This window comes from Chiloscyllium plagiosum, chromosome 1 (genome assembly GCF_004010195.1).
Source record: "Chiloscyllium plagiosum isolate BGI_BamShark_2017 chromosome 1, ASM401019v2, whole genome shotgun sequence".
Lineage (NCBI taxonomy): Eukaryota > Metazoa > Chordata > Chondrichthyes > Orectolobiformes > Hemiscylliidae > Chiloscyllium > Chiloscyllium plagiosum.
Window position 1 is genome coordinate 141,537,742 of NC_057710.1, and position 14,949 is coordinate 141,552,690.

The 14,949-nt window shown below is 41.0% G+C and overlaps 1 protein-coding gene across 5 annotated transcripts in view; it reads right to left on the minus strand.

Annotated features, from left to right (window-relative positions):
• The window catches only part of LOC122554029 (testican-3-like), a 544,992-nt gene that overhangs the window by 53,028 nt on the left and 477,015 nt on the right, over nt 1-14,949 (minus strand). For 3 of the 5 annotated variants that reach the window (XM_043698524.1, XM_043698526.1, XM_043698519.1), the window contains one exon: nt 4,805-4,933. In XM_043698524.1, the coding sequence (XP_043554459.1) occupies nt 4,805-4,933 (129 nt within the window). The remainder of the gene's footprint in view (nt 1-4,804; nt 4,934-14,949) is intronic. The other 2 variants (XM_043698527.1, XM_043698525.1) reach the window with 1 other exon arrangement.

Consider the following 14,949-nt stretch of genomic DNA (forward strand, 5'->3'; position numbering starts at 1 on the left):
GTCTTTGAAGAAGGAGGCCATCTGGGTTGTACAGTATTAGAACTGGTCCTCCTGGGAGCAGATGCGGTGGAGACGAAGGAATTGGGAGTATGGGATGGCGTTTTTACAGAGGGCTGGGTGGGAGGAGGTGAAGTCTAGGTAGCTGTGGGAGTCGGTCAGTTTATAGTAAATGTCCGTGTTGATTTGGTCACCCGAGATAGAAATGGAGAGGTCTAGGAAGGGGAGGGAGGAGTCTGAGATGGTCCAGGTAAATTTGAGGTCGGGGTGGAAGGTGTTGGTAAAGTGGATGAACTGTTCAACCTCCTCGTGGGAGCATGAGGCAGCGCCGATACAGTCATCGATGTAGCGGAGGAAGATGGACTGTTCCACATATCCTACAAAGAGGCAGGCATAGCTGGGGCCCATGCGGGTGCCCATGGCTACTCCTTTGGTTTGGAGGAAGTGGGAGGATTGGAAAGAGAAGTTGTTCAGGGTGAGGACCAGTTCAGTCAGTCGGAAGGTGTCAGTGGAAGGGTACTGGTTGGTACGGCAGGAAAGGAAGAAGCAGAGGGCTTTGAGTCCCTCGTGATGGGGGATGGAGATGTACAAGGACTGAATGTCCATGGTGAAGATAAGGCGTTGGGGAGCAGGGAAGCGAAAATCATGGGAGGTGGAGGGCGTGGGTGGTGTCCCGAATGTAGGTGGGGAGTTCTTGGACTAAGGGCGACAGGACCGTATCGAGATATGCAGAGCTGAGTTTGGTGGGGCAGGAGCAGGCTGAGACAATGGGTCGGCCGGGGCAGTCAGGTTTGTGGATTTTGGGCAGGAGGTAGAAGATTATGACTAGATACAGACCTTATACAATTATCATAACATGGCTGTGTAGCTTCACTCTGAGAAGTTTATGTCAGTGTGGATGATGAATGTCATGTGTCATGATGTCTGGTGCTTGTCTAGTGTGGTACTCACAGTATTAGATTCATTGTCTTATATGATGGATGGTTGGTCATATACAATCGGATATGTAATTTGTTTTGCCATTGGATTTGACTGTTGTTTGTGACAATGCCAATGGCTGAACATAACATAGAATATAGATCATCTTAGTATCTTTCCAGGGATCTATCTTTTTGAATAAAAATCTTGATCGTTTTCTTCTGGTTTAGGTTGGTGGTAACTATCTGAATACTGATTGATCATTTTCTAACCCTTCCGTTCAAAATATATTATCTGCATTTGGCTGTTTGACAACAGTGTGTGAGAGAAGAACAGTGTGAATCTGTCTTTCAAACATATAAATTACCAGTGATGGCAACCCACTGCCTTGAGGAATATCACAGAAATTTAACATATTTGCCAGTCACCTTGCATTCAACGATCATTAGCTTCACTGTTAAGAACTGTGTAAGATCATTAGATGGAAGATAACGAAGAGACAAGGTAATAGAGTGAATATCCCACTCCCTGCATGTGTCTTGGAAAGTGCACCTCTGAAATGTGTCGAGGAACAGTAAACATATTTAATATAGCAGTTAATGTGTCAAAAGCTAGTGGTATCTTTATTTTGACTTACCAGATGAGATATGTTGAAAGTGCTAGTCACCAGTACATAGCACTAACTTTGGACATGAAAAATATCAACTGCAATTACGTTCCACAGCTTACAAGTAATGCAAGTGGAATATGAAATTCTTTCAATTGTTGAGGTTTCACATGACTTCTTGAGTTAATTGATACCTTTGTGAATACTGGTCGAATGGATAGACTTACATGCTAATCTCTTGTTTTTTTTTTCCCTGTGCCAATTTGACCCATCTATATATGGTCAAGCATATCTCAGTATAGAGATTTTGGAATAACCACTTGTTTGCCTTTGAAAATTATATTTCTAGAGATTCCTAGCTCGCTGTGGCCATGTGCTGATGATGATCTTCTTGGGTTACTGCAGCTGGACATCATCGAATATAGCTTGGTGAATCATCTCTGCCTGACCATGACCAAACTGATGGTGATTAATGTTGTCACTGTCTTTGAACTTAGTTTCAATGACACCCACTGTAAACCTAGGAGGAATCTAGAGGACCTTTGTTCCAAGTGGTATCCGGCAGTCAGCTAAGTGCACCAGGACTAGTCATCTGTGAGACTGGTTTGCATTGTACTGTGAAATTGTAGCCTTGGATCTACACAATTAGATGTTGTAGTCATGAAGGTGCATATGTGAGCTGTTTCCAACAGATCATTTCCAACAGTTTGTGATCAGTGTAAACAACAGCTTGCTTATTAGGTATGCATGTATTCTAAAATTTAGAGCAAGATTTTCCCATTATATGTTGGAGAAGTCTACCTGAGCTGTTGCAAGGACTTTAGAACCAAATGCAATAAGCGTACCAATCTGTAAAAGACATGATCTGAGGCCTTGCTGTTGTGTATGTATTTACAAAAATGGTAAGTTTAGAAGGATTGTAATATTGAAAAAACTCAATGTTGCTGTTGGGAAAGTTTGTTTATGGCTTGGGTTTAACGTAGTTTGCATTTGTCACAAAATGCTGACTGCTGTTTTGGTGAATGAGACAATCCATGTCTCATGCAAGATTTAGATACACTACTAACCTTGTTGAAGATTAGATTGTTGTTGCACAGTCAAGCACTTGTATTAGATTAGCAGCACCTACAATTTATTTGAAGTTGAGTTCTCCTTCTTGCAGTATCATTTTTAGGTCGGTCCAGAAGTACATTTCTGAAGCATTTGATTGGTGTTACTAGCTCCGTAGTTAAGTTAGCATCGCTGAAATCACATCCTGTACCTTTGCATTAATATCTGCCTACACTTCGGCCAATATCTACACCTGGACTGGTGGCACGATATGGACTCAAGGTCAGGAATAATGATGTTGACTCAGGCTTTAATTTGACTATCTAAACTCTGAAAAATGTTGTCATATTGTTTATGGACAACACTCAAAATAGTAGAGGACTGTCTTCCTTTCCATCCTCCATTTCCCAAGCAATAAGAATTTTGACATAACTGAAAACAAAAAATAATGCTGGAAATCACAGTGGGTCAGGCAGCATCAGTGGAGAGAGAGCAAGCTAACGTTTTCATCAGAGCAGAATTTTGACAGCCCTCTTTCTTTATCAGTTATCTGTTGACTATGAATTAAAGATTAATTCTGTTCTTGAGGAACTGAAGTTTAGACCGGATGTCAATGGAATGCCTGGGTGTTCAAATGTTTTCTTTCTATTCTTTAAAAATTACAAGTATAGAGACGTTTTGTGTTGCAGAATAATGCTTCTTTTATTTTGTGTTGGCATCTTTCTTCTTTTGCCTTTATGACACCCCCCAAAGAAATTTAAATCTCTAAAGTAGGGCATGAACCCATGATGTTCTGACTTGTAGATGAGAGTATTCACACTGAACCATGGCTGATATTAAAGGCCACAATAGAATGTTTTCCAACTGAGAGCCAGCATGATGTCCACTAAGGACTTTAGAATGATTCCGAAAAAAAATCCTAGACCTAAGAGGAGAATCTGGAAAATCATTAACTTTTTAAAATATAATTATAATTCACTCAGCAGTTGAAGATTTAAAATATGCATTGTCTCACATCACTGGGCATGTATGTTGGAAATCAAGCCTCATATTCCTGAAGTTGTCAAAAAAGTTAAAGATTCTATAAAAATATGCAAGATTCCCTAACTTAACTGCCTTGAAGACTCAGGTTGACAGAAAGCATGGACCAGATTTTGTACTTAGTAAGAATTACAGTTCATTACAAATGAATAGATTCTAGCCACAGGTAAACAATTATGAAATGTTGACTTATAGCTTCAATTACTAGAACTTGAATTCCCCTTATACAATACCCTTACTCACACAAATTAAAATGAGTGCTGTGTGCAGAGGGAAAGACTGGAAAGATAGTTCGATTGTCCCCACCCACAGGTTTTGCTGAGATGATTCTTTTGACTTGTCAGGATTTGTTGATCCTCAACCTTCCTTCTCTGGGTACTTTTACTTGCTGGTAGGAAGCAGAAAATGACTGACCCACTTAGAGTGGCTCTGACTTATCAGTTAAAAGCAGCTAGGAGAGGAGATTATTCAGCACTCTTGAGGAGTCTTTTTACTGCAGAGAAAAGGACAGCTCCCTCCTTCCCAGAGGTCGAAGGACTCTGCCCAATATTCACACTCTCAAGCTGTTCAGCTACCAGTAAGCCAATCACATTCGTTTATAGAAAGAAGGCTATTGTCATTGACAGCTAGTCACCATTCCACAGCACCATCCACTATTTGTCGCCAGTTGTACCTCTCTGGTTTCAGATCATGTACATCTAAAGCTCCTCCATTGCTTGAACAAGTATCAATTACAATAAGTGCAGTAATCTGCTTTTAAAAGTTCAGTAATCCTTTCCACAATTCTTGGTTTTTGAAAGTATTCTTTTCTCATTTCATGTGACAAACAAAAAGACAGAAAAATAAAAGGATACAGTCTTTACAGCACATATGGAAAAGATGGAGATTGGTGACTTGGGGAAAGCTGACAACAACTAGGGAATGGGAGCCTGAGCTTGATATACATGCCCAAAAATTAACTATCAAATAGCCTAATGAATGTGCTTGTGTGAGTTTGTCTGTGTCAGTTTCACAAATGCAAATTATTGTGGTATTAACAAGTTGGAGGAGGCGGACATCGTTACAAGTTAATTTGTTCAAAAATAAAATGCTCATCTGGCATTGTGGGAAGTGCCATACTTCTAATTATCACAGTTTTATTTCCCAGTTTTGAGAAAAGTGAACATTCAATGAGTAAAATAAGACACTCACTAATTCGGTCCTTGTCCTGTCTCTGAAGTCCATGAGCTTTTTTGTTGCGATTTCCATTTTCATGGAGTACTTTGAACCAGTCCTTTAGTCTTGACACAACTTCCCTGAACTCCCTGTCACCGCATTCTGCTGATAAAACATTAGATTAGTTATCAAAATGTGAGCAAACAACTTAAACATGTCAAATGATCATGATTGGCTTTGTTCTTTCAGGTTGCTCCAAGTTCAAACCATCCAGCACTGTTCATCCTCCTAGGAGAAGGATGCAACTATGTTAACAATATGCTTCACGACATCGTAATCAGATGAACTGAGGATAAAAATAGGTTAGTTTAAGTTTTCTTCTTGTACTTCTGACATTGATGAGGTCACTGAGATTTTGTTTGAGAACTGACAAACTGAGTTAACAAGACTTGAGCTTCAAGCAGCTCTGAGACTTACACATGCAAGTTGCTGGGTAGGTGCAAATTAAATATAAAACCATTTAATTTTCTTGTACGTGTGTGCTCTCCAAACAAGACATGTGGCCCATTTCAAAAGCAGAGGGGAGGTCATTAGAAGTACTAACCATTACAGGTGTGCAAATGTATTTCTAATTTAGCAATTACCAATACTACTCAAACTCTTGTAATAGTAAAGGTGTTCATACTAAACTGAAACACTCAATGAAACACTGCTGAGACAACATAATACTGCACTAACATAACTGAAGATTTTGAGTGACATTGTTCATGGGAGAAAGAGAGGACTGAAGATGCTGGAGATCAGTGTGGTGCAGGATCTCCAGCACCCACACTTTTTGACACTGACATTGTTCATGGTAAACTGAAGTTGTACTGTGAACAAAGATATAATATAAAGGCAGGATTTGCATTGGTTAATCATCAAGGATGTCCCAAACACTCCACAGGTGAATTATTTTGATGGCAAATAATTGCTGAATGCAGACAAACTGGACAGTAAAGTCCCATAATGAGTCCTCTGGAATATTTCATGCTCACACTGCTTAATAAATATTTATTGAAAACCTTAATTTGAAAACTCACCTGGAGGAGTATACCTTCAATAACGTAACACTCCTTCACTAATGCACAGAGATGCTAGTTAAGATTATAAGATCATTAGTTAGGATAAGGGGTTGAGGGTACAGAACCCCGATTAAAGATTTTCAAAAAAAAATAGAAATGTTATTCATCTTTTACCTCAGATTTTTTTCATTTCTCTTAGATGTGGATTTTCTTTTCATCCAAGTAATATTTTCTTATGCATTCCTCATCTCCGTTCATGTGTAACTCCAGCCTTGCTTAACAGAAATTTCATCACCCAAGTTTATTAACAATGGAGTGTTTTTTCTTTCTGAAATAACCAGTTTCTTTGGTAATGCTTATTTGAAAACAATACAGAAGATGATTTGGTGACTTTCAGTACATGACTGCTTGAGAAAAAGATGGTCCGGAATCTAGGTTTTCCACTACAGCTGGTATTCCATTACAGACCTGTAGTTGTCTACTTCTAATACCCTGCTATCTGGAAGAGGCCATGAGTCTATTTGTCATAGAATATAACTCAGCACCCTCCGTACATAGCAGTGGAAGATACTAATAGGGTTTATACAAAGAGTTGTAATCAGATTTAAAGATGTGAGCCAGGATCATCCTGTGTGAGGAAACACTGTCACCTTGTTACTGTTTTAGCAGTATAATTCTTTTATTAGTACTTGGGGCATAATGACATTCAGTTTTCATTTTCCACAATGAATTAGCACACAGTAACTAAATCACTAATCAAACCAATTATTGGAGATTTAACTAAGCAAACTATCCATTTCCCACATTAAGTACCTACATTAAATAAGTCATGTGTTATCCAAAGAAAATAAGTCATGGATGATTTTGCCAACATCTCCAACTGAACCCAAGAGGGGTTGGAACCAACTTTCTCTGCAATGGATAAAGCCCACTACACTGCATCTATCGAAAGCTGCGAAAAGCACTGGAGAACTGAAGGAACCACACTAACAATGGAAACTGAATAAAGATACTAGTTGTATTTATGCCACACCAGTGCCAGATAATGATTAAGCTCCAAGAGCAAACCTAACCTCTTGAAATTCAAAGGAATTAACATCACTGAATCCTCCACTACTAACATTCGTGGATCACCATTAACAAGAAACAGAATTAAAATCATTCTTCAATGTCCTCAAAAATCAAAATCCAAACAAAAAACAAAGAACTACGGATGCTGGACATCTGAAACAAAGACAGAAATTGCTGGAGAAACTCAGCAGGTCTGGCAGCATCTATGGTGAGAAAGCAGAGTCAACTGTGGCTAAACAACAGGTCAGATGCTAGGAGTCTTGCGATCAGTAACTCATCTTCGACTCTCCAAAACCTGTCCACCAACTATAAGGCACAAATCAGGATTGTAATGGAAAACTTTTCACTTAGTCTTGATGGCTGCAGCTTTGACAATAATCTCATGAGTTTGGAGTGGCAGTAAGGGGTGCCTTTGGCCAGGGAAAAGGTGTTAGCCAGGGCAGGGAGGGAGGAGAAGGGATTTCAGGAGGGTTGGATGAATAGGTAGCTTTGTGGGGATTCTGAGAGATGGTTGTGGGTTTAGAAAAGAGGCTAAGACAGGCTTTAGGGGTAGCAGGCTGAAAGATAAGCAAGGGCGGGGGGAGGAGGAGGACGCAAGTGCAAAAGGTGAGAGTGAAAGAAGGGAGCTACCAGAAGTAGTACGAAAGTGGGGAGGGGACTGTCAGGTATGGTGAAGGGAGAAAGGTCTGCAAAGGGGAGTAGAGTTTGAGCAGGAAGCTGCCTGTGGGATGTGGGGAAGAGGAAGATGCATGAATCGGAGTGGGAAGGAAGGCTACAACATAAGAAAGAATGGTTTTAAACCTGTTAAAGGCTAACTTTCGAATCCCCAGGGTAATGGGGGGGATTCTTGGAAATGAACGTGGAATGTCAAGTTTAAGGTTGTTCAAGTTCATGAGCTAGCTGCTTAGAAAGTTTGCAGTGGATCGTAATGAAAACTGTTAGTTATTAAATTTAACTCTACAACTGAGATCCAAGATGCCATAAATAGGATTGTAGCTGCCTTGTTAAAATGCTCCAGCTTTGTATAAGTGCGATGGAGATGCATTTGTGGTAACCTGTGCAAGTCTGTGTGTTTACGGTAATGGTTTTTTTGTGCATAGAAATGGGTCAGTTATTTTTAAAAGAAATTTTTGTTAACATATGTCTGTTAGCATATAAATTTGAGTGCTGTGATATTTGAGAAATAATGTTTACTTTGTGTGCTGTGACTTTAAGTTTAATAGAACAGGGATGATTATTAACAAAAACAGAAATTGCTGGAGAAACTCAGCAGGTCTGGCAGCATCTGCACAGAGAAAGCAGAGTCAACATTTTAGGTTCAATGAACCTTCTTCTGGCCCTGAAATGTTGACTCTGCTTTCTCTCCACAGATGCTGCCAGACCTGCTGAGTTTCTCCAGCAATTTCTGTCTTTGTTTCAGATGTCTAGCATCTGCAGTTCTTTGCTTTTTCGTTGGCTTTTGAGGACATTGAAGAATGATTTTAATTCTGATTTGTACGAGTATCCAAATATCCCAAAGATCAACACAAATACAGAAAGTATTGTTCTAAGTGACAGCATCACCTCATAAATGGGTTAGTTAGAATGAAAAAATGGTGCCTAAAAACGAAAAAGTAGCACCTGAAAATTGAAAACAGCCCTCTAGAAAATCTCAAAAGGAGTCTGCAACAAGGTAAAATTATTTTGATCTGGCTATATTTGGACCGAGATTGGTGCTGCCCATGCCAAGATGGTAGTCGGTAATTGGACATTCTTGGACCACAGCTGTTCAAGGCTGACCTCCATGGCCATCTGCAGACAACCACCTTGCAGCAATACCAGCCAAACTCACACACAAGATCGATACTAAAGGAATGCATGTGAATGATTAGTTAAGATCTGGACACAAAGTGGCATGCTTTTACTTTTGATTGGTGTGTTTATTTTGTGGTGGCTTTTATTTTGCATGATAGTGAAGTGGTAGTCAGGCTGAAAGATAAGCAAGGGTAGTAGTCAGTGAAAGAGAGAAAAGTAAACTGTCCAACTGTAAAATGGGGAAACCTGCAATTCGCTTGAAGCAACCTACTCACTCTGTCTGCTCTCTTTTGACAAGGCAGCATGGTGTAGCACAATGGAGTATGGAAATGATAATAATGTAACTGATGATGTGACTCTGACATCAGCGAGAGAGATTGGGAGGAGACATAAGATTAATAACATGTAAAGAGAGATATCTTTGATACTACACTGGAGAGTGGAGGCCAAAACTTTGGGATATGAAGGAGCAGCACTGAATTATGCCAGTATAAGTATTAGATTAAAGCACAGAATAAAACACAGCCAGCTCTCTTTAAATACAGGGAATACAGTAACCTCAAATATGCATTGGAGTTAAATGGTAAATTGCCAGACATTGTATGCATCTCTAGCACTAATCAGGAAAGGTTACTAAAATATATCAGGCGAGCGAAAGTGAGGACCGCAGATGCTGGAGATCAGAGTCTAGATTAGAGTGGTGCTGGAAAAGCACAGCAGGTCAGGCAGCATCTGAGGAGCAGGAAAATCGATGTTTTGGGCAAAAGCCCTTCATCAGGGTGGAGAGATAAGTGGGAGGGGGGTAGGGCTGGGGAGAAGGTAGCCAAGAGTACAATAGGTGGATGGAGGTGGGGATGAAGGTGATAGGTCAGAGAGGAGGGTGGAGCAGATAGGTGAGAAGGAGGATTGGCAGGTAGGACAGGTCATGAGGATGGTGCTGAGCTGGAAGGTTGGAACTGGGGTAAGGTGGGGGGAGGGGAAATGAGGAAACTGGTTAAGTCCACATTGATGCCCTGGGGTTGACATGTTCCGAGGTGGAAGATGAGGCATTCTTCCTCCGGTGGTGAGGGAGTGACGGTGGAGGAGGCCCAGGATTTGCACATCCTTGGCAGAGTGAGAGGGGGAGTTGAAATGTTGGGCCATGGGGCGGTGGGGTTGATTGATGTGGATGTCCTGGAGATATTCCCTGAAGCGGTATGCGAGGAGGCATCTAGCCCCCTCAATGTAGAGGAGACCGGATCGGGAGCAATGGATACAATAAATGACATTGGTGGATGTGCAGGTGAAACCTTGATGGATGTGGAAGGCTCCTTTGGGTCCTTGGATGGAGGTGAGGGAGGAGGTGTGGGCACAGGTTTTGCAATTCGTGCGGTGGCAGGGGAGGGTGCCAGGAGGGGAGGGTGGATTGTTGGGGGACGTGAACCTGACCAGTTAGTCACAGAGGAAACAGTCTTTGTGGAAAGCAGAAAGGGATGGGGAGGGAAGTATATCCCTGGTGGTGGCGTCTGTTTGGAGATGGTGGAAATGTCGGCGGATGATGCGGTTCATGCTGAGGTTGGTAGGGTAGGGTTGGTAGGGTGAGGATTGGGGGGGCTTTGTCCTTATTGCGGTTGAAGGGTGGGATTTGAGGGCGGACGTGCAGGATGTGGATGAGATGCGTTGGAGGGCATCTCAGCTATGTAGGAAGGGAAATTGCAGTCTTTAAAGGAGGAGGCCATCTGGTGTGTTCTGTGGTGGAACTGCTCCTCCTGGGAGCAGATACAGTGGAGGTGGATCAGCATAGTCATCTTTACAGCCACAAAGAATGAATCCTTGCCTGGTTCTTGGGTTATAGTGAGGCTGCGGAAGATGATATACTTCATGCAGAATGTCCTTACTGAAGCACAGACAACTTGAGGTTTGGACAGAATCTTCCTGAATCTGTTGAGATGGAGTTATCTGTGTGAGGGTGGGGAAAAGGCTATAGGAAAAATAATAAACAGCTCCACTGGGTCGGTTACTCAAAGTATTCGTACCTCTTGATGACTCTCCTGGGGCAGGCTAGGAAACAAATCACTGCTGCATTCACTAAAGTAAGATGCCGCTTAGTCCAACAAAGGTCCAACTTAGGACCAGTTTGAGCCAACAATCCTGTTTTCCTGACAGAGAAGTGCACCCTACCCCCATGTCTTAATGCTACTAAATCAGTTGTGGTGGATTCGCAGTGGTGGGGAAGTAACCATTATAGACAGGCAGTTTTGTGCCTCAATAGTAAAGTTATGTGGATAAAAGGCCATAACTACATTTATGAATAGGCCTGTGAAAGAGATTTCCCTCTAAACTCTTAGTTATACGAGCCTTTGGCTTTTTCATTGAAAGCTTCAAAGTAGAAAGCTGACTGAGCTTCTATTTTGAGGCCCTCTCTGTTCTCCTAGCTGCTTCAGCAGTTCGTATGGGTTCTGAGGAAGCTGCAGCCCCAACATTACTCAGGGTAATTTGATTGGGCCTCTGAGTTCCCTTGGCTCTTTGCCATTATAGATTGGATGGGGCTTCCTGAGATAGGTCCTTAATTGGCTGCCACTGGGAAACACCGAGCCATGGCAAACTCTCTGCTTTCGAATTGCGCTCAACCTTGTAATCCCAGTGATCCCAGCAAAATCCACCCTTATTGGTTTTCATCAATAATGCTGAAACCCTCATATACAACCTCTGGCTTAGAAACCTGTCCTTTTCCACTTTCCTACTTTTCCCTACTCTGACTAGACTTGGGCAGCATGGTGGGTCCATGCTGCCTCACAGTGCCAGGGTTTGATTCTACCCTCAAGTGATTGAATGTGTGGAGTTTGCACATTCTCTCCGTGTCTGCATGGGTTTCTTCAGGGTGCACCAGTTTCCTCCCGCAGTCAAAGATGCGCAGGCTAGATCGATTGCCAACAGTAAATGCGGGGCTCCTGGGATGGTGGGGGGGGGTCTGGGTTGGACGCTCTTTGGAAGATCGGTGAGGATTCAATGGGCTGAATGGCCTGCTTTAACGCTGTAGGGAGTCTATGATTCTATGACCTCAGCTCATTCTCCACGTCTTGCTGTATTCCAAGGTGGCGACTTCAAGTCCAGGGGGAACAAGTTGCTGAGAAACTTCAAAGTCAGTGAAAAATTATTTGACACCTGCTATACCATTACAACTTTAAAGCAGTATAGTAAGCAGCAAACACTTGTACATTCATAGCAAAATCCAGTTGAAATGGATCAATCTGAAATTAAACTATTTGATGATCTTTAAATAGTGATGGTTAGGCCCTCCCTTGCTACTAAATTTAAGGTTAAGTGAGATGAGTAATTGAAGCACTGAGCTCCAAAATAGCAATGCTGGTATCAAAATAGCATTACATGCACAACAATCCCTGCCTACTCTATATATTCCTGGTGCATGCTCAAAGTTCTTGTCTGGAACCAAACTGCATCCAGCAAAACTCACACCATTGTGTTCAAATGCCATTTAGCTTTCGAACAACATTCTTGCTGCTCATAATAAATGGTGCTGCGCATCTGCATTTTGTCACATACATCCTGATTATTATGAAATTATCCATCAAAATTCTATTCAATTTTGCTTTCATAAACAAAGTGAGTAATACCAGTAATTTTCCTTTGATTTTCAATGTAATCAGCTCAGCAGTGTTTATAGTTGAATAGTGAAGATGAAACAATCATGTAGTCCATGGAAAATCAAATTTCACTTTGCTCCAATACACTGCCACATACACAAGAGTGGTGCACAATAATGAAATAATGCTTCACACTGAGCAAGCCAGGTTTTATCGTTCAGTTCAAAGTATGAGGAACTGCTATCAAGATGTAACTAAAAGCCTAACTAGGATCAAGGTGCATTAAAAACTACCATAAATTGAAAAGTGAGACAAAACTGCCGATATTTAAAAACTGGATAAAAAAAATTATAGAACAGTGAATAAAAAAAATATCATAACCAATATCATAGTGTAGAGCAGTATCCAGGATTCCAACCAAATGAACCTAAAGATTCAATTCTCTGCATTTCTGTGAAACTAAGTTGTACACTTCTGTTAATGAATAAAATAAATTAGCTGGACTTAATGGCATGAACAGTTAGAGGACTTCCAATTCAGAAGAACTGCTCTTACTGTCACAATAAATGGAAACCCAGTGCAATAACAGAAAAGTGTATTGTCTTAGACTTCTGGACTTTCTGACAACCGAATAGACGCCCGTTTGTATCTATATGCAATATTTAGTGAACCTGTAAAAAAAATCCAAAAGACTCATTTCTTGAAAATGCTATCTGATTTAAAAGGTACTGGGTAGGCAGAGGATTTATCAAGTTTTGAAATCCCACTGCATTTTATTAATGAACTGGTTAATGGTTAAGATGCATGTTTTTTTAATTGGCTATTCACTCATTTGTTAACTTATTTAGAACACATTGACTGATTATTTTGTTAAATAGGAAACAGTATGTGGGAAACAAGGGCAAGAAAAGCTACTTGTATTCACTGGTAGCATAGGCACACATTCAATGAACATGGCTCAAAACTGGAACGTTTACCTGTAATTTTGATTTGTGGGAGCTATGGGCTTTCTGATGGGGTACGCTGAAGATGCAGAAAACTTGCAATTCTGCATGGCACAAGCTTTTTTCTATTACTCATTGAAGGCATTTCCTTGGCTCTATCAGAATTGTTAAATCCTTGGCACTAGGCCAGCTCTCAAGTACTTTTCAAGGCTGGGGCAAAGAACACTTCTGCAGATGCACAGCAACTAGAAAGAGCATTGAACAATTTAATTGACCTTCTGATGGTATTAGCCCTCATTTGTTTTTTTTTTTGGCCACTTTTGTTCTTTGCCATTACATCATTGCCTGTCGCACTGGTCTGAATGTTTAATTGTTGCTTTCCTCATAATTCAACCATGACGCTAGACTCCCAGAATTCAAAAGGACTCGGCCTGGCACAGACCCGGTTGCTTTCTGCTTGTGCATAAGTTTCCCCTGTTACATTGCTGCACAAAGAGCTGAAAAAAAAATTAAGCATTTTGAAATATCACGCTAGCAGGAAAGGAAGTGTAGCTGTCACTTTCGGAAACTGCATCAGTATCTTTCTGCTGTTGCCCAGGAAATCCAACATAGTCATCATTTAAGCACAGCTGGTGTGCAAGCCACATAATAGATAAGAGATTGAAATGTGAAATGATAGTTCTGTTTATCTCACCAAAGAGGCAGTCTGGCCTATTCAGAATTTTCAGCACTTTAAAAGTACACTCATTCGATGTGGGTGGCACTGGCTAGGCTAGCATTTATTTCCAATCTCGAAGTGCCCTGGAGAAGATGCCCTGGAGAACACATTTGCTAGCAGCTACCTTGCTCTTATATTACTTTCAGATTTAGCATCAAACATATGGTTTCAGGTCTGGTGTAGAACACACAACACAATCTTAACTGGAATCTTAAAAGGGCCAATCCAAAAATTGAGCTTGTATGAGCATGAACAAAGGGGAGTTTCACCATGGATAATAGGTAGTTAAGGGCTACACCAAGTTACAACAGCTTTTCCCCATGTTACAGGAGTCAAAAACTAGAGGGCATAAGTTTAAGATAAGAGGTGAGAGATACCAGAGAGTCCAGAGGGGCGGTTTTGTAAACACAGAGAGTGGTGAGTGTCTGAAACAGGTTGCCAGATGTAGTAGTGGAAGCGAATACTATTTTGTCATTTCAGAAACATTTAGACAAGTGCATAAATGGGATAGGTATGGGGGTATATGGACCAAACGCAGGCCAATGGGACTAGTTTAATTATGAAAACTGGGTTAGCAGATAAAGAAGAGGAATTGCGGTCCGCTGAACTATTTGGTGAAACAATTAAGTATCAGTGATATGCCACACAATACCTCGAAGTGAAGGAGCCATTGGGAAGTAGTGACCATAATACAATAAGCTTCAATCTGCAATTTGAAAGGGAGAGGGTACAATCGGAAGTGACAATATTTCTGTTGAATAAAGGGAATATGGAGCTAAAAGGAAGAAAGATCCTAGGAGGAGGCATGGGTGGCCGTGGCTGATGAGGGAAGTTAAGAAACATATAAAGTTAAAAGAGAAAAAGTATAACATAGCAATGATAAGTGGGAAAACGGAGGACTGGGAAGCTTTTAAAGAACAACAGAGGATTACTAAGATGGAAATATGCAGAGAAAAATGAGGTACGAAGGTAAACTAGCCAATAATATAAAGGAGGATAGTAAAAG